This window comes from Pelobates fuscus, chromosome 1, assembly GCF_036172605.1.
Source record: "Pelobates fuscus isolate aPelFus1 chromosome 1, aPelFus1.pri, whole genome shotgun sequence".
Lineage (NCBI taxonomy): Eukaryota > Metazoa > Chordata > Amphibia > Anura > Pelobatidae > Pelobates > Pelobates fuscus.
Window position 1 is genome coordinate 245339770 of NC_086317.1, and position 25532 is coordinate 245365301.

Consider the following 25532-nt stretch of genomic DNA (forward strand, 5'->3'; position numbering starts at 1 on the left):
CTTTAAAGCAGGAGTGGGGAACTTTTTATCTGCCAAGGGCCATTTGGATATTTAAAACATCACTCGCAGGCCATACAAAATAACCAATTTAAAAATTAGCCCGCTGTATTTGGTCAAACATTGAATTAACTCACTGCTAATGTGATGGCTGGAACTGCTTCTCTTTGGTGTGATGTTAGCTGATATTGATGATGTTGGTACTCACAGTGTGTGTGTATGTGTGAGGGGTTCAGTGTGTGTGTATGTGTGTGGTGCAGTGTGTGTGTGAGGGGTTCTGTGTGAGGGGTGCAATGTATGTGTGTGAGGGGTGCAGTGTATGTGTGTGAGTGGTGCAGTGTGTGTGTGTGGGGGGTGCAGAGTGTGTGTGAGGGGAGCAGTGTGTATGTTTGTGTGTGTGAGAGGGATGCCTGTGTGTGTTTTTGAGGGGTTCTGTGTGTGTGTGTGTGTGTGTGTGTGTGTGTGAGGGATTATGTGTGTGTTTGTGTGAGGGGTTCTGTGTGTGTTTGTGTGTGTGGGATGCTGTGTGTGTGAGGAGATGTAATGTTTGTGTGAGGGGTCCAGAGTACGTGTGAGAGGTGCTTTGTGTGAGGGGTGCAGAGTGTTTGTGAGGGGAGCAGTGTGTATGTTTGTGTGTGTGTGTGAGGGATACAGTGTGTGTGTGAGGGGTTCTGTGTGTGTTTGTGTGTGTGTGTGTGGGATGCTGTGTGTGTGAGGAGATGTAATGTTTGTGTGAGGGGTCCAGAGTACATGTGAGAGGTGCTGTGTGTGAGGGGTGCAGTGTATTTGTGTGAGGGGTGCATTGTGTGTGTGTGAAGGGGTGCAGTGTGTGTGTGTGAGGGGGTATGTGTGTGTGTGTTTGTGTGAGGGGTGCAGTGTGCAGTATGTGTGTTTGTGTGAGGGGTTATGTGTGTGTGTGTGAGGGGTTATGTGTGTGTGAGGGATGCAGTATGTGTGTTTGTGTGAGGGGTGCTGTGTTTTTGTGTGAGGGGTTATGTGTGTGTGTGATGGGTGCAGTATTTGTGTTTGCGTGAGGGGTGCTGTGTGTTTGCATGAGGGGTGCAATGTGTGTGTGTTATAGGGTGTAGTGTGTTTGTGTGTGAGGGGTGCTGTGTGTGGGGGGTGCAGTGTGTTTGTGTGAGGGGTTCTGTGTGTGGGGGGTGCAGTGTGTTTGTGTGAGGGGTTCTGTGTGTGTGTTATGGGTGCAGTGTGTGTGTGAGGTGGTGTAGTGTGTGTCAGGGGTCTATATTTAATTAAAAAGAGGGAAAAAATGTATGTACCCCCCTCCCCTCCTTCCTAGCTCTGGCCTGGAAGGAGAGGACATATCGCTGCAAGTTTTGGTGGTCCAGTGGTTTCACGTGCACCTTAGCTTGCAGCTCCCCCAGCTGACTTCACTATTTTCTTCCTGTGAGCACAGCGCTTTCTGAGTGTTGCTCCGACCTGCATGCTTGTGGGAGGATCGCAGCCTCCCGGGTCTTAGCTCCCTCCCTCTCCTTTAACAAACTGCCCAAAGAAAAAAGGCAGATAGCAGGGCTGGTTCTTTATGGGCCGGTCCAAATGATTTTGCAGGTTTTATACGGCCCGCAGGCCGGACATTCCCCACCCCTGCTTTAACCCCTTAAGGACCAAACTTCTGGAATAAAAGGGAATCATGACGTGTCAGACATGTCATGTGTCCTTAAGGGGTTAAAGAAACACTATAGGGTCAGGAACACAAACATGTATTCCTGGCCCTATAGTGTTAAACCCACGATTTAGGTGGCTTGCCCACTCTCAGCCTCCTTAAAAGGAATTAAAACTAACATTATTTCAAGCGCAGCGCGGGTCCGCATGTGCTGGCCCTGCCCCTGATCCGCCACCTTGATGACATCATCATATTTACCGATTTTTAGCCAATCCAATGCTTTCCCCTGGGGAAAGCATTGGATTGGCTAAAATCGACAAGGAAGCAGGATGGGGGCAGGGCCAAACACTGTTTTGGCCAATCAGCTCTTCTTCATAGAGATGCATCGAATTAATGCATCTCTATGAGGAAAATTCAACGTCCCCATGCAGAGCGTGGAGACGCTGAACGGCACTGCTACCTACTGTGCTGCATCCACCAGGAACCACCTCCAGTGGCCATCTGAGGAGTGTTCAATTAGACACACTTTAGACACATTTAAATGCCAGAAGAGGAGTTACCTATCCCCATCCAAACAATAATTTATCTTCTCTTTTCCACTTACTCCAACAACTCTCATTATTACTCATTATTGTATATTGTATTTATTATTGTATTTCTATATGATTTTATGCATGCAAGGCATTATTAAACTGTGAAATTTGTGTTAAAATGCTGTAATTGTCGGGGTCTTGAGTGGATTAATCAAATTTGCATTAATTCCTATGGGAAATGTTGATTCGGTTCTCAAACAAATCGGAACTCGAACAGCCTTCTGGAATGGATTCCGTTTAAGGTCCGAGGTTCTACTGTATAATAAACAAGTAGAAATGGCCAGTTGTCACCATGGCTATAACTAGTGAAAACGGCCCCACAGGTGTTATTAGGAAGTTTAAAACAGCCATATTAAAACTCCATAGTGCATTTTTCTTTTCAGTTAATAGGATCATGAACTGAGGGCAGAATATATTTTAGAATTTCTATTGCCGTGATTCTAACCTTCTACCCCCAGCTGCCAGATAGAAAATACACTTAATTAAGTTGTTATGGTGCCTGAAGGTCCTTGGCGTCTGCTTGGTCCCTCTCGTACCTTTCTCTTGCATTTTTCTCAGTGGGAAGCCAGTGATGACACTGGGCGCATGGGCACCATTAGGAAAACCATTTATAAAAAAATTAACCCCTTAAGGTAAGACAGAGCCCATGAAATCCTGGCACCGTAGGAGCTTCTTTGAGATTAATTCAGAGCCCGCAGTGGTTCTTTAATGTGGCTCTGTTACCGTCTGGGAACTTTGCATAATATGAAAATACCCCCGATAGTAACATTGCCACTGGGAGTTCGGTGGCCATGGGAAGGTAGGTCATACTTACCTGAACGTATCACTAACAGGCGTCGCCATCCTCATCCATCCAGTCCTCTTCAGGTCCTGGCACTTCAGCTGCCAGGAGCCGACGTCAGTGCTGTACTCTTGCACATGCGTGCGAGTACAGCATTGAGATCTCTGGAGAATTCCAAGAGAACTCCATAGAGAATCCGGCAAGGCCACCACTGGGAATGGTTGGGGGAAATGGCTGACAATTCACAAAAGGTAGCTTTACCTTATCACAAGCTTTGTCAAGTGGAGGAAACATACTGAGACAAAGCGGTCCCTACTTTGTCTCAGTATATCTTTTGAATGGGTTGCCAGTCAAAGTAAATATTTCATAAATATTTTTTTTTTTTGTAGTGCGTAAATCTAGTGAAAAACTTGTAGTTTACATAAATGAATGGAAGTTTGCAATTGATATAAATAATTCAAAATATATCTGTTAAACCATAATTTGCCATTTGCTCATTTAGTTTATACACTTTTTTTAAATTATAGGTGAGGCATTGTTTTGATACTATGCATATAACTAAAAATGACAAGGAGACGAGAACTGAAGCTTTTGCAATCTGTTTTTAGATATACCTGCTGTAAATGATAAAATTCACAGATTCTTCTAAATTAGTTCAGATAGGTTTACTCTTGTAAGTTAAAGCAGTTAGAGATGCAAGGTCTGTTGTACAGAAGCGGATAGCGTTAATTAGATGTTCATCTTCAGGTTCATGAGCTGCATTGAGGGGCTTAATACTCCCCATTAATGCATCGCTATGAAACAATGCTGATTGGCGCAGCGTTTTGATTTGCAATAGCCTCGCAATACATTCCTATGGGAAAGCATTGGAATGGCTAAGAACTTCAAATTTCATGATCACAGCCACATAGGCTGTGACGACATCAGTGCGCTGGTAGGAAAAAGGCTGAGTAAAGTCATCATTTTAAAGTAAAGAGAGGGGGCTGGGAACCTAAATAGTCATTTTACCCCTATAGTGTTAGAAATTTGACACCTTTAATTCTCTTCTTCGCCCTGCTGTGGCCACCCCCCAAACTAACCTTACAGCCAATAGGTTTGCATGCTACTTTACCGACAAGATTGAACAGCTAAGGAAAGAATTCTCCCCACCTTGCCGTTCTCTTTCTCAACCACATGTAGATCATGCTTTTCCTACCCTTCAGACTTTCTCCTCGGCTACTAAACGAGAGGTGGCTGAGCTTCTCCTTTCCTCTCGCCCCACCACTTTCCCGTTCGATCCTGTCCCATCTCACATTATCAGATCTCTCTCCCCTTGTCTTGCGCCTTCCTTAAAACATATCTTCAACTGCTCTCTCTCTTCTGGCGTTGTCCCAGCTGACCTTAAACATGCCGCTGGAGTACCTATTCTGAAAAAAACATCTATTGACCCATCCTCCCCCTCTAACTATCATCCCATATCCCTGCTCCCCTTTTGCTCAAAGCTTCTGGAAAGACTTGTCTTTACCTGTATGTCTCACTTCATCAATTTTGACTCTCTCCTTGACCTTCTTCAATCTGGCTTCCGCCCTCTCCACTCTACTGAGACTGCTCTTATCAAAGTTACTAATTACCTAATTGCAGCTAAATCCAAAGGCCACTACTTCATACTTATTCTTCTTGACCTCTCTGCTTCCTTTGACATCATTGATCATGCTCTCCTTCTTCAAACTATTCAATCACTCAGACTCTGTGAATCAGTCCTCTTGTGGTTTTCCTCTTATCTCTCCCATTGCTCATTCAGTGTCTCCTTTCTAATGATACCTCTAGTAATTTCCTGTATGGATTATTGTAATCCTCTCCTAATTGGTCTTTCCAAAAGCCGTATTGCCCCGCTACAGTTTGTTATGAATGCTGCCGCCAGACTGATTTTCCTCTCTAGTCGGTCCTCTCACCCCTCTGTCAGTCCTTACATTGGCTTCCTGTATCCTATAGGAGTCAATTCAAAGTGATAACCTATACCTATAAAGCACTGAACAATTCTAGCCCCTCTTATATCTCCACACAGATCCATAGGTATGCCCCTTCTTGGCCCCTTCTCTCCGCTCTGCCTATGACCTTCTCCTGGCCGTTGCTCGCACCCCTACGGCCAACTCTCGCTTCTCGCTGGTGGCTCCCTTCCTATCAAATAGCCTGCCTATCGCCATCATACTCTCCCCTAGTCTTCAATCGTTTAAGAAGTGCCTTAAAACCCATCTCTTTAGGAAAGCTTATGGCCTCCCAGAGTAACCTCTACCTCACATACCTGTTCCTTGCTCTCTCCTAAAGGGCAGCACTCTACTCTCTCCTCCAGCTCTGCTTCATTCCCACCTTATTTGATTGCTATTTCCTGTCCTATTGTGTTTTACACCCCACCTCCTATAGACTGTGAGCTCGTTTGAGCAGGGTCCTCTTCAACCTATCATTCCTGTAAGTTTTCTTGTAATTGTCCTATTTATAGTTAAATCCCCCTCTCATAATATTGTAAAGTGCTGCGGAATCTGTTGGCGCTATATAAATGACGATAATAATAATAATAATAATACGTTTGTTTTCCTGACACTACACTGTTCCTTTAAATTCTAACACAGTTACTATAAGAAAGAGAAGGGAAGGAGGGGGGGTAAACCTGTGCTTGGTAGTCTTTCAAGGCAAATACAATTTTTTGCAGTTGTACTTGGTATCAGTCAACCTTGAACAAAGGAAACAATAGACATCTACATTTAAGCCAGCATAAACTGGAATATTTAACCATAGTGTTGCAATGCAAAACAAGAAATACATATTGACAGATTATATGACATTATCATGCTTCTTCAATGCACCCAATGAAGACATTTATAAATAAAGGGACACTCTGGACCCCTAAAGCATTTTAGCTTGCTTTATGTGTGAAAAGTGTGTCCTATTTTTTTTCTTTTAAAAATAAAAACGTGCAGATTTCAATAGAAATTGAAACTTTTATAAATTAACCTTGCTACACCCTTCTGGCTTTCAAGCTGACTACAGGCCCTGTCACTTCCTGGTTTGGTTAGCTCAGTAGAGCTCAAGAGGCAGCAATTACTCAGAGCACCTGCCTTGCAAAAACTTCTCATTGAGCTGCATTGGGAAGTCTGTGATTGGACAGCCACAGAAAATCTGGGTGGGGTTAGGAGAGAGCTTGTAAAGGCAACAGGCAAAATAACTCCAGCTTTTGCAAGCTGCTTTTAGATGAACCCCAATGAGAAAATGCATAATTAAATGCATGCATGTTTTCATTGACGGTATATCTAATAATCAGGCATTTCTATAATTTTTGTATTATTTTAGTGGAGTTTCCTTTTAAATGCATGCATGTTTTCATTGGGAGTATATATGCTAAATAGTGATTTTTTTTTGTATTTGAGCAGTGGAATGTATTCATTTATTCCCTCCCATTTCGCATTAAAAGGGTTAAAAAGTGATTTATTTATTTATTTATTTTACCTCTCCTCCTCTTGCAACATCATGAAAAAGGCATAAACAAACAAATGTCCAGGCACTCAGGGTTTAATCCAATGCATTTTTTAATAAGCTGAAAGAAAAGAAGTGGAGCCAGGAGTCACACCTCTCCTAGTGGGGGATAACCCCTGTGGGTATAATAGCAAAGAAAAAAGAAAATGGAGAGGGTAACAATTCAACAAACTATATCTAATACCAAGTATTTATAAAGTAATTTAAAAGTCCGAGATGGACAGAAAGCACACAACACACAATAGACTATATACAAGTGATATAAGTGAAAATAAGGAAAAAATAAAACTAAATAAATACATAAATATAAATAAATCTATAAGATGTACCGACAGAAATGGCTACAGTAAAGAGGCTAATAATTGCCAAAATATAGAAATGGGTAGCTCAATGATATCTATATTATAATAGCCATGGGTAAGGCAAATGCTAATGTACGTCAGTAGGAAAGGCTATTTATAATATAACATCAGCTAATGGTAAAACTGTTACACAAGGCTTAACAGCTAGCTATTCCTAGGGCAGGGGTAGGCAACCTATGGCACGTGTGCCATGCACGGCACTCAAGGTGTCTTTGCACGGCACTCAAGGCTGCTAGCGTCAAACAGACTCTGGCCTATCAGGAGTCCCAGGGAAACTTTAGATATCTGCTAATACAAAAAGGTGGTAAAGGGCAATCCTCAATTTATGCATTGCAGCACATAGAGGAAGTGATCTCAGATCACTTTATTCCAGCACTTTGTGAATGGGAATCCACACTGGAGTAGAGCAGCCCACAGCTGGCCAGCCTGGTCCCCACTGGAACCAAGGGAAGCCACCCACACTGCTAGATATACACAGAAATGCAGAATAACCCTCCCTTCATACAAATAATACAAACAGCCCACACAAAAATACAACACACAATCCGCACAAACTCAACACCACTGACAATCCACATACATGCACACAACCCCACATGCAGCCTCTCATATGCACTACCAAACACACTATGTGACATATCCACCCACACACAAAAGTCTACAAGCAGCCGTCATGCACAGCCCACATTCATAGGTATCATACCAAAAACTACTCATGAACATACACAATATAGAAAGCAACTACAGTATAAATAACACAAGCAGAATACGGCAAAATACACACCTCAATACATTTTTTTTAAAAGACCGGCACGCTACGGGACAATCCTATTTCGGCACAGTGCTGCTCAAAGGTTGCCTACCCCTGTCCTAGGGTAATGCCTAATGCAACAAAGTAAACCTAAATACAGGGAGTGCAGAATTATTAGGCAAGTTGTATTTTTGAGGATTAATTTTATTATTGAACAACAACCATGTTTTCAATGAACCCAAAAAACTCATTAATATCAAAGCTGAATATTTTTGGAAGTAGTTTTTAGTTTGTTTTTAGTTATAGCTATTTTAGGGGGATATCTGTGTGTGCAGGTGACTATTACTGTGCATAATTATTAGGCAACTTAACAAAAAACAAATATATACCCATTTCAATTATTTATTTTTACCAGTGAAACCAATATAACATCTCAACATTCACAAATATACATTTCTGACATTCAAAAACATAACAAAAACAAATCAGTGACCAATATAGCCACCTTTCTTTGCAAGGACACTCAAAAGCCTGCCATCCATGGATTCTGTCAGTGTTTTGATCTGTTCACCATCAACATTGCGTGCAGCAGCAACCACAGCCTCCCAGACACTGGTCAGAGAAGTGTACTGTTTTCCCTCCTTGTAAATCTCACATTTGATGATGGACCACAGGTTCTCAATGGGGTTCAGATCAGGTGAACAAGGAGGCCATGTCATTAGATTCTTTTATACCCTTTCTTGCCAGCCACGCTGTGGAGTACTTGGACGCGTGTGATGGAGCATTGTCCTGCATGAAAATCATGTTTTTCTTGAAGGATGCAGACTTCTTCCTGTACCACTGCTTGAAGAAGGTGTCTTCCAGAAGCTGGGAGTTGAGCTTGACTCCATCCTCAACCCGAAAAGGCCCCACAAGCTCATCTTTGATGATACCAGCCCAAACCAGTACTCCACCTCCACCTTGCTGGCGTCTGAGTCGGACTGGAGCTCTCTGCCCTTTACCAATCCATCCATCTGGCCCATCAAGACTCACTCTCATTTCATCAGTCCATAAAACCTTAGAAAAATCAGTCTTGAGATATTTCTTGGCCCAGTCTTGACGTTTCAGCTTGTGTGTCTTGTTCAGTGGTGGTCGTCTTTCAGCCTTTCTTACCTTGGCCATGTCTCTGAGTATTGCACACCTTGTGCTTTCGGGCACTCCAGTGATGTTGCAGCTCTGAAATATGGCCAAACTGGTGGCAAGTGGCATCTTGGCAGCTGCACGCTTGACTTTTCTCAGTTCATGGGCAGTTATTTTGCGCCTTGGTTTCTCCACACGCTTCTTGCGACCCTGTTGACTATTTTGAATGAAACGCTTCATTGTTCGATGATCACGCTTCAGAAGCTTTGCAATTTTAAGAGTGCTGCATCCCTCTGCAAGATATCTCACTATTTTTAACTTTTCTGAGCCTGTCAAGTCCTTCTTTTGACCCATTTTGCCAAAGGAAAGGAGGTTGCCTAATAATTATGCACACCTGATATAGGGTGTTGATGTCATTAGACCACACCCCTTCTCATTACAGAGATGCACATCACCTAATATGCTTAATTGGTAGTAGGCTTTCAAGCCTATACAGCTTGGAGTAAGACAACATGCATAAAGAGGATGATGTGGTCAAAATACTAATTTGCCTAATAATTCTGCACGCAGTGTAGATACTGTTTCAAAAACGCAAAGAAGTGTATCTAATGCGGAGATTGGGCTAATAGCTCTATAAGTGCTACACTGTATAGGTGATAGGTTGCAAAATCTCAACTATGCCTGAGGATACAGTACGGGCAGATATTCTGAGATGAGTCACGGATATATGTTATCCTCTACTATAGGATAGCATGCTGCCCAAAGTGAAGTAAAAAGTGTCACTCTGAAAAAATCACCCTAACCCCAGATGTATTAGGACAGATGCAGTGACCGGGCTGCAGAGGTTAACTCTTTAACCCCTTAAGGACACATGACATGTGTGACATGTCATGATTCCCTTTTATTCCAGAAGTTTGGTCCTTAAGGGGTTAAATATCATGCTTGGTGTAGCACGATTGAACACAATACAGCATCTTATAGATTTATTTATGTATTTTTTTTTTATTTATTTTTTTTCACTTATATCACTTGTATATAGTTTATTGTGTGCCGTGTGCTTTCTGTCCAACTTGGACTTTTAAATTACTTAATAAATACTTGGTTTTAGTTATAGTTTGTGGAATTGTTACCCTCTCCATTTTCTTTTTTCTTTGCTTTTAATCCAATGCAGTTTAAAAGGAAAGGCAACGTTTCGACTCAAATGAGTCTTTTTCAAATTACAAATTAAACAAACCATACACATATAATGCATACCATTAACAAGAAATCAATTAGAGCTGTGTCCCACAGTCAAAAACACAGCGAAAATCATGTCATTTCAAACACATGTAATATAAATTATCTAAAGTGTACACAATGTTTTTGTACAGTGATCACCAATTAAAATAGCATAAAATAGAATTCATGTGCAAGAACTGCAAGCTAAAACAAGCTCATCTTCGACAAGTTTGAAAGAGGGGACTACATTCCCATAATGCTCAGCTCTTGCTAACCGAAAGGCATGGCCTTCTCTACCGATGTCCAAACAAATGCTCCTCATAGAAGAGCATTGGGGATCTGATGCCCATATACAGTCAGTATGACAGCCATTAAAGGTGCGTTTAAACCTGCAAAGTTTTACACTTTAGGGTTAAACATACAGGGCCACAGCACCCACGCCACTTTATCTCATTATAGATAGTATGTAGGGTGCCTATAGTTGCCAAGTAGGCCTTCGCAACTATAGGCACCCAGACCACTTCATCTCATTATAAATAGTCTTAACTTATCTAAGGGCACAATTCTGAAACAGTTTGGGTAAATAAGGGTTATTCAGTAAATCTAGAAGTATGAAGAATTTACATGGGAATTGCAAATTTAAAGGTTTCCTCCAAGCACCATGACTACTTCAGTGATTTGAAGTGGTCAAAGTACTTGGAGTTTGTGTAGAACCACCACATATACGGAGATTAACCTCATTGTCCACCACCAACTGTGTCAACAACACTAAACAAGAGTTTTGGGCTGGCTAACATCAATCCTGAGCAAACTTGGCATATGATGCCAGCACACACAAAATGCTGGCACAAGACAGCCAATGGTGGAATGCCCGGATCGCCTATGTTGCCCTCTCTGACCTCCCTCTCTGTCTGATAAGGAGGATAGGGGTAATGGGAGAAATTTGCCTACGTAAGAGAAATGGGAAGGCTTAAGCTTTTTTCTTTAAGATTTTTGCCTGTGTGGGTGGGGTTGGGTGCGGGGGGCAGACCACCACAGAAGGGGTTACTTTAATCAAAACCAGTGTTTTATACTAACACTGTGTTTTGGTTGAAGTAACAGTTGAAGACCAAAATGAACTGCAATTGTAAAAAGGTTGGACCCATTTTCCAGTTAGGTTATTTTGGCATTAATTTATAATTATCAGATCAGGTAATGGATAACAATACTTTACAGGACAAAGTAACAGAGTCAACATAATGACATAGAAAATGAGACCAAGAAATCATATGCGAACATAGGCCTATGAAAAAAAGGGAGCAATTTCTAGGAATGGCAAAGGGGTGAAAATTGAATTAAATTGTCCTTGATTATAGGAGAGGTAAGTTACCGGTAAATCAACGTAGTTGCAAATGGAAAGTACTAAATAAAAGATGAAATGACTCGCAAGTCTTGACATGTTGTTTTCCCCAAGCTCTATGCTTCAGCCTTGGATACCATGAAATGTTTTGATAGTGTTTGGGAGTTGGAAAACACTGCTTTACATATGTAAAACATACACTTACCATTTCACTATAGTCTCTGACTCCAGGTACTATTCCGAAAGATTATGGCATTTCACATGCAAAGCTGAAACATATATTGCATAACTGCCTTAACTAAGATGTCCATCTTACAATAGAAGATTTGGCTACATCCTCCACCATTGCCACATCGGAAAGTCAGTGTAGCTGAATTATTCATTTTAAAAAAAAAATCTCCCCCCCCCCCCAATATTTCAGACATATACCTGGCATATGTATTTTTACCTGGTATTTCTTATTTCTAGCCTAGGTATTTTTGTCATCATAAATATCTCCTCCCTTATTCCCTCTTGTCCTGCCCCATTCCTCCTCTCTGTGTTTATTATATGCTCGTCTTTATTTAGTGAAATTATAGGTATGAAAAGAGAGAGAACAGAGGAGGTAGTGTGCTTTAGCTTTAGGTTACATAAAACTACTTCAAGCTTAAATCTTATTTTCATTCCAGTTATTTGATAGATTACATTCATTACTTTCTTCCAATATTGACTTATAGGAGCACAGTACCACCAGCTATGGATCAGATTACCTTCATTAACATTGCATTTCCAACACCTGTCTGATGTTTCTGGAAAGATTCCATTAATACGTTTTGGTGTCAAATACTATCTATTAGCAAGTTTAAATTGTGTTTCTGTGAGATTTAGGCAATGTATATATTTGTGTACTTTGCTTAATGAGCTTATCCATTCTTCCTCTTCTATGGATACTTGTTGTTCTTTTTCCCATTTGTTAATCAATCCTATTGGTTTATCGTGTCTCCATCCGTATATAATTTTGGCTCAATATGCCAAAAGGTTCTTCCAGAAGGTGTCTAAGTTTTATATTTTTCTCCTCCTTGTTCTTGGATAAATATTCAGCAATAAAGCTCTTGAATCTTAGGTAATTGAAGGTTTCATTCCTGGAGATATTAAATTCCTCCATAATTTGCCGAAAGAGTTTGATTTTATTCTCCACTATTATATTTTTGAAATCCCTGATCCCCCCACTTTTCCAGGCACCTCTATTATTTTATTTCTAAATTGTATAATGAATGTGATTTTATCCCACCAGCTTGTTAGTTCTTTGAGTATCTGTGATTTGCTCCGTGCGTCTTTAATCGCTTTTTTCTTTAGATCTAAAACCCCCAAAAATTAGGACAAATTGTTTACCCCTGTTTTAGTTTTTTCCATGTTGTACCAAGTTTCTTTGGTTGCCATATTATTTTGAGTGAGCAAAATGTGGCAGGGTCTGCTAGCCATGTAACATTGCATAATTTCTGGGCACCCCAGACCTCCATCTTGCTTTGACCTAGCTAGATTTTTCATTTTCCCCCTAGCTTTCTTGCATCTCCATACAAATTTGCAGAACTCTGGGTGTAATAACGCTAACCAGTATTCTGGAAAATTAAGAGGTATCATTCTCCAAAAGTATAGCCATTTTGGTAGAATGTATGTTTTTAGAATGTTAATTCTACCTGACCAGGAAAAACCTAGTCCTTTCCAATCCTTTAATTTTTTGTTAGTTTGTTTTAATAATTTTTTGTTAGTTTGTTTTAATAAAGGTCGAAAATTAGCTTTGATTAGGTCTTTGAATTCTCGAGTTATAATTATGCCTAAATAGCTTAATTTATCCTTATTGCCAGGGAGCCCGATATTTTGTACAAGCACATTAGTTACTCTTTTATCCATATTTTTAACTATATATATTGCTTTCTCTAAGTTCATGTTATATCCTGAGACTTTAGAGTATATTTTTATTTCCTTCAGTAGCTCTGGGACCGAGATTTCCGGATCTTCTAATGTTAATAGAATATCATCTGCGTATATGTTTAACTTTATTTGTCCAGAAATATTACTGAAACCTTTTAATTATTTGTTTTGTCTTATTAAAGTTGCTAAGAGTTCTAAAACCATTATGTACAATAACTGGGAAAGTGGCCAACCCTGTCTTGTCCCATTTTTTATATTAAAGTTATGTGATGTGATACCTGACTTTATAACTTTTGCTGATGGATCTGTGTAGAGGGCTGATATCGCTTGTAGTATTGAACCTGTGATTCCAAATTGTTTTAATGTCACAAACATAAAACCCCAACCCACCCTATCGAACGCTTTTTCTGCGTCTATTGATAACAACATTAGTGGAGTTTTATTTTTTTTTGTTTCTTCTAATATATTGATTATTTTTCTGAGATTATTGATGGGTGACCTCTCTGGTATAAAACCAACTTGGTCATTATTAATTAATTGTGGTATAACTGTTTTTAGCCTTTCTGCCAGAATAGAAGAGAAAATTTTAATAGCAGTATTGATTAAGGAAATTGGTCTGTAGTTACTGATCAACTCCGAATCTTTGTCTATTTTTGGGATGGGAACTATGTTTGCTCTCAGCAACTCTCCAGGGCAGTGTCCTGTTCTCATTATGTGATTATAAATATTAACAAGTTCTCCTTTTAATTGCTCTTTAATTAACTTATACAATGTATTGGTAAAACCATCTGGGTCTGGGGTAGTCTATAATTTGAGTTTTTCTATTGATTTGCTAATCTCCATTTCCGTTATCGGTTGATTTATCCTTTTTTGTTGGTCAACTGAGATTTTTGGCAATTGTATGTTTGGAAAAATCTATCTATTTCTTCTTCTTTACCGTATATTTCCTCTGGTAGATTATATAGATCCTGATAGAATTTTCCAAATTCTTCTCCTATTTTTTCTGGGGTGAGTAGATACGTTTCTTTCTCTCTTATTTTGTATATTGTTCTTTTTTGTTTTTCCTTTTTGAGTTTATTAGTCATTGACGCTTCTAGTTTGTTGCCCTTCAAATACCATTTTGATTGTAAGGATTCTAGCTGTTTGGCTGCGTTATCCATTATCTGATCGTTTATCTGTTTTTCTATTTCTACAATTTTCATTGCTGTTTGTGTTGTTTTATTTAGATTTTTATATTCGCTTAATGTTATATATAAGTTGGCTAAAGGGGGTATTCCTTTCTTTTTTGCAGTGGATACCATTTTTATTATGTGACCTCTGATTACGCTTTTATACGCACACCAGACCACGATGTCTGGTGTGCCTTTATTTTTATGTTCTTAAAAAAAAGGTTATTTCTTTTTTTAATCTCATCCACATTATTCTTCTTATGTAGTGTATAACTTTAGACGTCAATCTTGATCGGGCTATGATCTGACCACGTTATATCTTTTATCTCAATTTTTTTAGTCAGATAGAGCATGGGCATGTTTCCCAGCATAAGGTCAATTCTAGAATAAGACTTATGTGTTCTAGAGTAACATTAATAGTCTAAGTCTGAGGGGTGAAATATTCTCCATATATCTCTCAAGTTATAGTTGTTCAATAAGTTTTACATTCTATTTTCACTTGTAATCTGGTTCTTTTGGTCTTTCTGGCGTTTCCTATCTTTAACTGGGTCAATTACACAATTAAAGTCCCCCATTAATAATACCAGTCCTTGTTTAATGTGTTCTATCTTTTTAAGGACTTTTGCAATATAGCTTATTGTCGATTTATTTGGTGCGTATATGTTGGCTAGTGTAAATAGTTTATTATTGATTTCACATACTAGAATGATGTACCGGCCTTCTGGATCTCGTACTTCATGTTTAATATCTAAGGAGAATTTTTTTTCGAACAGAAGGGTGACACCTCTTTTTTTTTTTTTTTCATCGAAGTGCTTATAATGGTGGGGTATCTTGAAGAATATATTGTATTTTTGTTGGATTTTGTCCAGTGTGTTTCTTGTAGGGCGCAAATTTGTACCCTGTTTTTTGTTAGGAATTCTAAGATTGTAGATCTTTTACTGGGTGTGTTGATCCCATGGGCATTTATTGAGACTAGCTTAATTTTACATTTTCTGTCTGTTGGTGATCTCGCTCTCTAACGTTTATTGTGAAACCTAAAACAAGAAAATAATTTATATTTACATCAAACACTAGGTTGTTCCAAAATTTTGGAATCAACCAGTGATATAGGTATTGCATGGCAGAAATGCCCTGCCATACAACATCTCGAGTAATGTCAGGCATTACTCGAGTATGAGTCTCACTTGTCTTGTGGGAAAGGCTTGCTGAGGGACTGTGATCTGGAAGGAACCCCCTTTCAGATACTTTTAGGCAATTAAGCACGTGGTTTACCAATTTAAAATATTTTATAGGACCTCCATAATTTAAGCCGCATCCACATTTTATCTTATTTCTAATCCTGAAGAGAAAAAAAAGTGTTATTTATTTTTTCTTTTCTTTTCCCTTTCCCTTTTCTTTTTTCATTGCCCTTTAACTATTATTTAAATATCTTTATGTGAGCGTGTTTATTTCTGTGTCATTATATCTTGTTATTTTTCTTTGTGTTTGTAGTGCAATTGTACAATATCCTTCTTAATTTAATTTGTGGGTTTTTTTTCTGTTGGTGATATATTTCCATTTGTGTATTGTGTAATTTAATTATTTATGTTTTCATCTTATCTTGCCATATTTGTGATTTTTTTCTCCTTGTTCCTTACTTGGGATATTTTATTATTCCCTTGTGCTTTCTTAATCTCTCCCGTGCATGTGAGTTAAGTGTCTCTTATATTCATTCCTTTCTCCCTTTTCTCTCAGGTAGCTGGAGCATCATTATTTGTTGATAAGTGCTTGGGGCCACTTCCTATGTTGTTTGCAGTTAGCCAATTTTTTTAGGTCCTTTGCTCTATCAATAGCTGTAGTTTTTCCTATGTGTGAAATTATAATTTTTATGGGGAACCCCCATTGGTATTTGATGTTGTTATCTCTCAAAATTGTTGTACTGTCAGAGAAGGTTTTCCTCTTCTGTCTGGTTGGCCATGAAAGGTCCTGAAATATTTTCACGGTTTCATATTCTTCAGCGCATTTTTTTATTCTTATAGCACTAGTTATTTGGATCTTGAGTTTAAACGCAGCGCAACATATCAACACATCTCTTGGGAGGTGGTCTGGGACTCCTCTCGGTTTATTTACTCTATGGCATCTCTCTGTAGTAGGTATTCTGAAGTCCCATTCTACATCTAGATGTTTGATAAAATCTTCTATATATGACTTCAGGTTTTTTGAGGTTACTTGTTCCGGTATTCCTCTAAATCTTAAGTTTTTCTGTCTTGATCTATCTTCTGAGTCTATCAGTTTGTTTTCCATTTCTGTCATTTTTATTTCCAGTGTCAGGTATTCCTCTCTATGGTTTTTTTTCCCTATGTTCCATCACATTTAGTTATTCTTTCATTCCTTGGTTGGATTTGTGCATTGAAAGTTAATAATTATTTTTTGATATCTCTGGTGTTAGCTTTCATTTCTTCTCTGAGTTTCTCAAATTGGATGTCCAGGTGTCTGAGTAGGTGGTCATATTCGTTCTTTCCATCTCTTGTTTCCTGGTTGTCCTCCTTCTGTCCCTTGTTAATATCTCCCTCTATTGGAATATTTGACAGTAGGGATTCTTCCATGTTTGTCTTATTTCCTGGCTGCTGAGGTGAAAAAAAGGAGAGGCATTTTTCTGTTTTGTTTTTTGAGGTTTCTTTTCTTTTCTTAGTTGTTTACCATCTTGTGTCTTCTTTGTGGCCATTTTGTTTACTTTTTCCTAGCGTTTGTTATCTCTTTGGTGTGTTGGTATCTTTAATTTGCTATATTGTCTTTCCTCGAGTCTTCTTATTTCCACTTGGCCTCGATTATATTTTGCCCTTCTTATCCTTTTACTTATTTATTTTCCTCTTTTTTTTTTTCATTTACTTTTTACTTCTCAAATATACACTCCTTTCACTACTGATATAATACAAGTTTGAGTGTAGGAGATGCTGAAAAAGAGATAAGGCTAGGATATTTGGCAGATAAACCAGGCTGACGTGCAGATAAACCAGGTTGATGGAGGGAACCGGCCACAGAACAAAAGGCAACCCCCCCCCCCCCCCCAAAAAAAAGATATAAATAAATAGATATAAATAAATAAACAAAAAGAAAAAAAAATGGAGTGGAAGAGGTTATATGGGGTTTACCCCCGCTTAAATAGCGGTATCAGGTGAACAATTCAACCTTCAGAGACTTTAGAACCTTTTTTCAAAGTACTTTACTATTTTACTGTCCCAACCTTTAAGTATTGCTGATTGTATGTTCCCCTTCTTAATATCAGTTTACATTAGCGTTTACATTAGTGATTCAACACTTAGCTTTGAATGGTTTTTCCTTGTCTGTCCTGCTTGCAGTTTCCTCCTGTCGTGGCTAGCTTTGTAGCGTCTGTCTGACTGGTGGACTTGCAGATAGCTCCCTCTCTCTTGACCCGGCGTCAGGTCCTGTTAAGTCCTATGTGGGGGTCCATATTGTGCCCTGGATATCCCCTGCTTCACTGGCTTCTGGTCGGCTCCCGGCTCCCTCCATTGCGCTCTCATCCACGTTCCACGAGGACGTATGCGTGCGCGTGCACGCTACGTCAGCGCTCCGCCCTAGTCTGGAGGTGATTTATGCATTTTAAATGTATTATAGCCCTTCCTTACACTTCATGAGCATAAGACATATGCTTTAAATGCACTACATGAACTGACTCTGGTAATTCAGACAAAAATCTTTAAATGAGAAAGCCTTACATTTAGAATTTATTATTTCCTACCCTGTTAATTGCATGAGATTTCCTACCCTGTTAATTGCAAAGAGATTTTTCTGTATGATTTAAGTTCAATTAAGAGAGCAGGAGATAAAAACATCTGAAGTAAACACACTGTGCAAGATCTGATGGAAAACAAAATATTTTTTTTCATGCAGGCCATGTGAGTAACAGCCAAGGGAGGTGTGGCTAGGTTTGCGTAAACAGAAACAAAATGGTAGAGAATTGTGCGGTGAGACTGCAGGGGCATGAGCTATACACTAAAACTGCTTCATTAGGCTAAAGTTGCTTAATGGCTTAGTGTAACCCCTAAAGAACTTTCACTGTAATCCTCTTCTAATTGATCTCCTCTGGAACCATACTGCCCCTCTACAGTCTGTAATGAATGCTGCCACCAAAGTAATGTTTCTCTCCTATTGCTCATGTCACACCTTACCCATCTGTCAATCCTTACATTGACTTCCTGTATCCTATCCTGTAAAGGCTGCACATCCAGAAATATTTGCACTTGTGTTTCGTGTGCTAGTTACTCCACTGGCACATGTGAAACATGGGTATACGTGACTTGTTCTTGCTTAATATCAATTTTCTGCAACAAAAAAGTCTGTCAGCATGCACCGTATGCCGGTGAGAGACATACAGAGCTTTTACACTTGCACGAAGTGCCTGCAAGGGGAAGCATTCATCTCCCCTCTTATCCTCTTTCATTAAACGTCTCCCACCCTTACGTGATTTGTTTTAGTTTTTTATATCCCCTCCTCTGTTCAACTCCACTCCTGCCGCTTACCGCTCAGACAATTCCTTTTTATCTGGACCACACATATAATATTTAACATGAGGTCATTTTTTCAGCTTAGTACAATTTAGTATATTAGTTTATTGCTCTGGGGCACTACTGATTTGCTTCAAGCTGATAGAAAGCAGGTTATTGCAGATATTATTATGTCTCTTGTAATATACATTTTGGATACAGCAACAAGCCTTTAGCAAAATATGTCCACCAGGTTTGTCTACCTTATTCAGTTTGATTGTTTTAGAACTGGACGTACTTTTTGATGTTCTCGTACTTTGTGTAAAAGCAAACTTAAATTGATTATTTGTTTTATTTGAGTCCAACTTGAATTATGCAGTTAAAACCCAACATTAATGTTTTACCACAATCTTTTTAGCATCTAGCTCTGTCTCTATATATTCAAGACATTCTAATCTGTAAAGGAAAATTAGAAATTGGGGAAAATATTCTGTAAAACAGTAACCATTAAGTGACATTTTAAAAATGGAAAAAGAAAAAAGGAGGAAAGGGATGGTTTGCACAAAATCAAAAGATGTTAGGTGAAAGAAAGATCTGTTTTAATGATCTTGAATGTTTACAAGATAGCCAGGAAATGTTCTGTGCATCTAAGCATGATGAAGATATACCAATGGTCAGTGGCGTACACACAATACATGGGGCCCCAGTGCGAAACTGATCCGTGGGCCCTCCCTCCCCTGATCCGTGCTCCCCTCTCTCCCCCGATACCGTGTCCCCCACCCCCCATGACACATACATACACACACACAAACATACACACAGACAGACACACACATACATCCCTCGAAAGACACATACATACAGACACACACACATATATACACACAGACACATACATACAGAGACACAGGCACACACACATACAGAGACACAGGCACACACAGAGACACACAAATACATAGACACAGACACACATATAGACACAGACACATACATACGGGGTCCCATGGATTGTGTGTATGCCACTGCATACATAGACACACACACATACAGAGACACACACGTACATACAGAGACACACACACACACACATACAGAGACACACACACACACATACAGAGACACAGACACACATACAGAGACATACACACACACACATACATACAGAGACACAGACACACACACACATACAGAGACACAGACACACATACATACAGAGGCACACACACACATACATACAGAGACATGGACACACATACATAGAGACACACACACACACACACACATACAGAGACACAGACACACACACATATAGAAACACACACATACATACAGAGACACAGACACACACACATACAGAGACACACACACACAGAGACACACACATACACAGACACACACATACACAGACACACATACATACATATGAACACACACACACAGAAGCACACACATACAGAGACACAGACACACATACGTACAGAGACACACTCACACACCCAGAGACACAGACACACATACATACAGAGACACGCACACACGTAGACATACAGAGACACACAAACACACATATACATACAGAGACACATACAGAGACACACACATACATACATGCAGAGAAACACACACACATAAACAAAATGTTTCCTACCTTGTTACTTTCCCTGGGGTCCAGTGGTGGCTCAGCCTTTCTCTCGCGCGGGCTCTCAGTATGCTGGGAGGAGTGACCGGGGAATCACTTCCTCCCAATGTTGATGTAATCACAGGGGGCCCGGTCGCGCTATTAAAGCACCCTGCGCAGACCGGGCCCCCTCACAATCCATATCCATTGGGTGGCCCTGACAGCATGGGCCACCCGATGAACCCCTCCATATGTGGCCCCGGGGGTTTGCCGCGCAGGACGGGGCCGCAAAATGTGGCAGCAGGCCTGGTCATAGGGGTCCGCAGGGTGGCCGGGCCCCCTGGAGTGCCGGGCCCAGTCGCAGCTGCGACCCCTGCGACCGCGGTATGTACGCTGCTGCCAATGGTATGTTTTAGCACAGTAGAAGATGTCAAAGGGCTCTACTTTTAAGCAATAAGAGAGCTGCATCAATTAATGCTTAACAAAGACTCCAACACTCCAGATTCCCTTGCCGCATGGCTACGAAGGAAATTTCCATTCTGCCTTAGCCATACTAATTTATGCCAGCAATGAGCTTCTGTGATAGACTGAGCGTGCTCAGTTGATGCTCTCAACCAATCACTGACGCCCATGATTGCTCAGGTTAATGCAGACGTTTTGGTCTGAGCAACACAGTGGGCTTGGGATGTGGTAGATAAGAGACCCTCATTCAATGTGTACCTGTTCAAAAATGGTCTAAAGTGACACTCCAGGACCTTTAAGCACTGCAGTTTGCTATTTCTTTCATTTTACAAAAAAAGTGCATTTTTCAGTAGAATTTCTTTTTATTTTTATAAATGTACCTTGTTACACCCCCTGGCTGTCAATCAGACAACAGGTTCTGTTAATGCTGGGTTTGTTTAGCTCGGTAGAGGCAGGCAACTACCCAGAGTATTTGCCTTGCAAAGACATATCATTGAGTAACATTGGAAAGTCTGTGATTGGACAGCCACAAAGAGTCTGGGCTGGGGAAGAAGGGGAGCTCTTGCAAAGGCAGCAGACAAGAGAAATGCAGGTTTTGCAAGCTGTTTGAGATATACCCCAATTAAAAATATGCAGAAGTAAATGCATGCATGCTGTTTTCATTGGGGTATATCTATTAAACAATGGTTTTATTTTATTTATTTTTAATTTGAAGAGAGGGAACAGAGGGAAGGCACCAGGAGTCACCAGGCATTATAACCACTTAATTTGATTAAATATTTATGGTGCCTAGAGTGTCAGCTTGTTAATTTAAAGATGCTCTTGGTGTCACAATAACATTGAAGGGGAAACCTATTTACTCACCTCTTAACCCCTTAAGGACACATGACATGTGTGACATGTCATGATTCCCTTTTATTCCAGAAGTTTGGTCCTTAAGGGGTTAAACTTTTTTTTTTCATGTGATCCTTCACTTAAATTTATGTCTAAGATTTAGAAAATGACATCATAATCCGGTTCAGTTAAGAGACAACCAAGGCACACATTGCAAATGAGAAGGCGAAAAATATACCTTGATTACGGTAATTTCTCTTCTTCTCTATATGACTATCAGGTTTAAAGTGAGCTTATAACAATGAGTGACAGGGAGCTAAGATAGATGCACCCACTTGCAGGATAAAGTGGGTTGATTTATACATTTAATTTTAAACAAAAAATGTTGTTGTTTTTTTAAATGTAGTCGATAAGCAAACTTAATATTAAAAATTCTGGGTGTGGTGGCATAATAATTTGCCCTTCGACATTATACCCTTTCGGAGGTATATTTATCAAATTGTAAGTAATTAAATAATAAGGAAAACAAAATATTTTAAGGATCGTGTTTATTACTGTGAAAATTAGGCATCTTGGGGCAAGATTTATACCGGAATTTTCACTGCTTAATAAATCTATTCATTCTGTTACAAAGCAGACTCACATGCAGTGCCATTGCCACATAGTCGATTCAACCTTAACTATTATTAAATAGTTCAGTAATTTGGACAAAATTGTGCAAGTCTGATTTTAGAAATAGCATTTTGTTTATCTAGCCAAAGAAAATCGATCCTGTACAATAGCAGCATGAAAATGTTGAAAAAGCTGTTCACAAAGTTTTACTGTGCGTAATAAAAAGTGTAATTTTAAATAAAAGTGATAAAGATAAATCATTTCTTTTATAGCACCATGAAATGCTTTGATGGTCAATACATTCTGATATCTCAGTTTGGCTGTAAAATAGAGAATTGTCTTACTTGCTGTGAATTGGTTATTTTGTTTTGTTCGACCAACATATATTTAAAGGGTGAATCCTATATTCATTATTATGGATTATTATCCAGAAACGTGACAAGAACATAATTTACACTTTTAAGATTTGTAGTGCAGCATTAGATGCCTAGCCCTGAAAGCTGTACAAAATGTCCATTATGGATTTTTTTACCTTATGGAGCAAATTTTGAATAATATTTTCTTTTGTTGGAAGTAACAAGCAAACCATATATTGCAGATCGCACATGCATAGTGCAAATTTGGGTCAAAGTTCTGAAGGTGGAGCAATCAGCAGAAACATTCTGTTGGTTTCCAAGGTTACTGTAATACACTTTGCAGTCGCCAGAAACATGCCTCATGAAGCTTTCCAACGATAAAATGAATTTATTAAATCACCACAGTTGTGCTCAGGGAAACAGATAGACCATAGCCTTATGTGTTTTGGACTTAGGAGTCTTTATTCATTGGGATTCTAAGAGGATTGACCCTCATTAAGCAATTTGCACCAGAATTACTGTTTATTTAACTTACCCAGAGTGCTCTTGTCACTGAGCACCTAAAAAAGACTCCCTCCCTATGATCTGTGGAATATTCTGCATCTTTTATATGACTCTTGTACTCTACTTTGAGCTGCCTTATACTCTGTCTCACAGGGTCTCTTATGTTTCTCTCAATTTTCTATCGTGCCTCTTTCTCCTGGTGGACTCAATCTGCACCTATTTTTTTCATTTAGATTTTCTCTATTTTTTTTCTACTCTGTTTAGCTTGTGCCGATCTCAACTCTTTACACTTCTCCATTCCACATAATTCCCTCACCCCTATCCCTTTACAGTTGTATAACCAACATGGGCTTGGCACTCACATTCCTGTCCTGTTCTTGCCTCGGTGCTATTTCGTACCCCAATACAACATTCCAGAGAAATGCACTCAGAGGGCTTGTGATCTTGCACTATTTCCTTGATTTGTGCAAAGGTGGTACAGTCAACGTTTCAGTCCGACTCTGACTTTTTTTCAAGGTCTTGAAAAAAGTTTGATTCGGACTGAAAAGTCAACTGTTTTAAAGTATAGATACCTAGATGAACCCTTCAGAACGGTTTCGTGGGACGGCTGCATTTATTGAGCTTCTTCATTTATTATTTCATGAAATAAATTCTCTATTCTTACAAAATTGATAGAAAATTCAGGCTAACAGGAAACCTTTTTCATTTTCATTAAGATTCCAGAGTATAATGATCAATGTACGAACGGCAGAGACAGCAATTATCCTTTAATTGTATTGGAAGCACCACTTTTGTTCTAAAACCTGCAATATGTAAGATACATAGATGGCATATCAGAGTTACAAAGCATTTTGTGATCACCATTAAAAAGCCTAACCATGAGACTAACATCTGATACTGAAAGCCCATAAAACTCAGAATCGATATTCAATGTTCCGATTAAAAATATGATTTAGAGAATGGTAATGAAAATATTGACTGTGTAAACTGTATGTGTAAAATTGGTATGCTTGGGGGGCTGTATATTCTATACACACATTTCTTCCTTGCAGTGGTCAGAGCTCTCTCCTTCCCCCTTCCCCCAGCTCCGAGAACATTTGGCTAAGGGTCAACGCTTATTGGCTGGACAGGGTATGTCTCAGGTGGTCCGGAGCATGTTGGAGTTGGTGTCAACCAAGAACTACTATAGTGGAGACCTTCTTTTCTGTGTGGAGATCTTGCGCAATGTGACTGACACGTACAAGAGAGCCACATACATACCCTCATTTGAGGACATTCAGGTAAGAAAACAAATATGTGGGGGAAAAATTTGGTACCTATGGGTTCAAACAAATATAGTGGCAAATATCCACCACCAGCATATTTTCTTTCAGTTGCTTCTTAATTTAGCTTAGTACCACCAGTGGACTAAAATATGTATGTGCGCAGTAAACCTAATTGACTTTTTGAATGTTTCTCCACATATGAGGCAGATGTTTCTTTTATGGTGTTAAATAGGAAACTATGCATTATGCATGAGAATATGTACATAGTTTCTGAGCTATTTATAATGTGAAGCTGAAAAATTGGACTTTACATTTGTAAAAATTAAAAAGACACTTCCCCCAACACTATGCATTCATGCTTGTATCTGTTTGGTATAAAAACGAATACATTATAGATATGCACAAATTCACGCAGGCATGTGTCCTCTATTGCTTTCCATACACAGTATATGCAATGTACAATTATAGACTAACACCCTAAACTGTGGATGCTTTTAGAAGGTATATCTCTTATTGACTGCAAGTTATGGTTTACGCTGAGAGACTGCATTTCCATAACACTCCCAGAATGCATTTAAGAACCATAATATTGCCAGTCTTTAGTTTTCCTTCCCACATTTCTGTAGCTTGCTTTGTTAATTACCGGTATTTTAAAGGGACACTATAGTCACCAAATGAAGACGCTTTGGTGTATAGGTCATACCTTATGACGTCTCACTGCTCAATTATCTGCCATCTAGGAGTTAAATCATTTTTGTTTCTCATTATGCAGCCCTAGCAACACCTCTCCTGGCTGTGACTGGCATAGTCTGCATGAAAATAAAATGGTTTAATTTCCAATCAGATGTTACTTACTTTGAAAGTGTGTATCTCCTGCTCTGTAGATTAAAACTGCGTACATGAGCTTCTTGCAGGGTCTTGCAAGTAAGTAACAGAGCAGAAGATAAAACAAATTCTAAATTAAACAGAATTTGCAGTAAAGGAAGTCTAAACATTAGATGATTTTACAGGAAGTGTTAAGGA

General features: G+C 39.3%; 1 protein-coding gene across 9 annotated transcripts in view; it reads left to right on the forward strand.

Moving 5' to 3' along the window:
• The window catches only part of ADGRB2 (adhesion G protein-coupled receptor B2), a 433339-nt gene that overhangs the window by 329880 nt on the left and 77927 nt on the right, over positions 1-25532 (forward strand). For 6 of the 9 annotated variants that reach the window (XM_063456181.1, XM_063456223.1, XM_063456232.1 and 3 more), the window contains one exon: positions 24297-24524. In XM_063456181.1, coding sequence (XP_063312251.1) covers positions 24297-24524 — 228 coding nt within the window. The remainder of the gene's footprint in view (positions 1-24296; positions 24525-25532) is intronic. The other 3 variants (XM_063456206.1, XM_063456214.1, XM_063456241.1) reach the window with 1 other exon arrangement.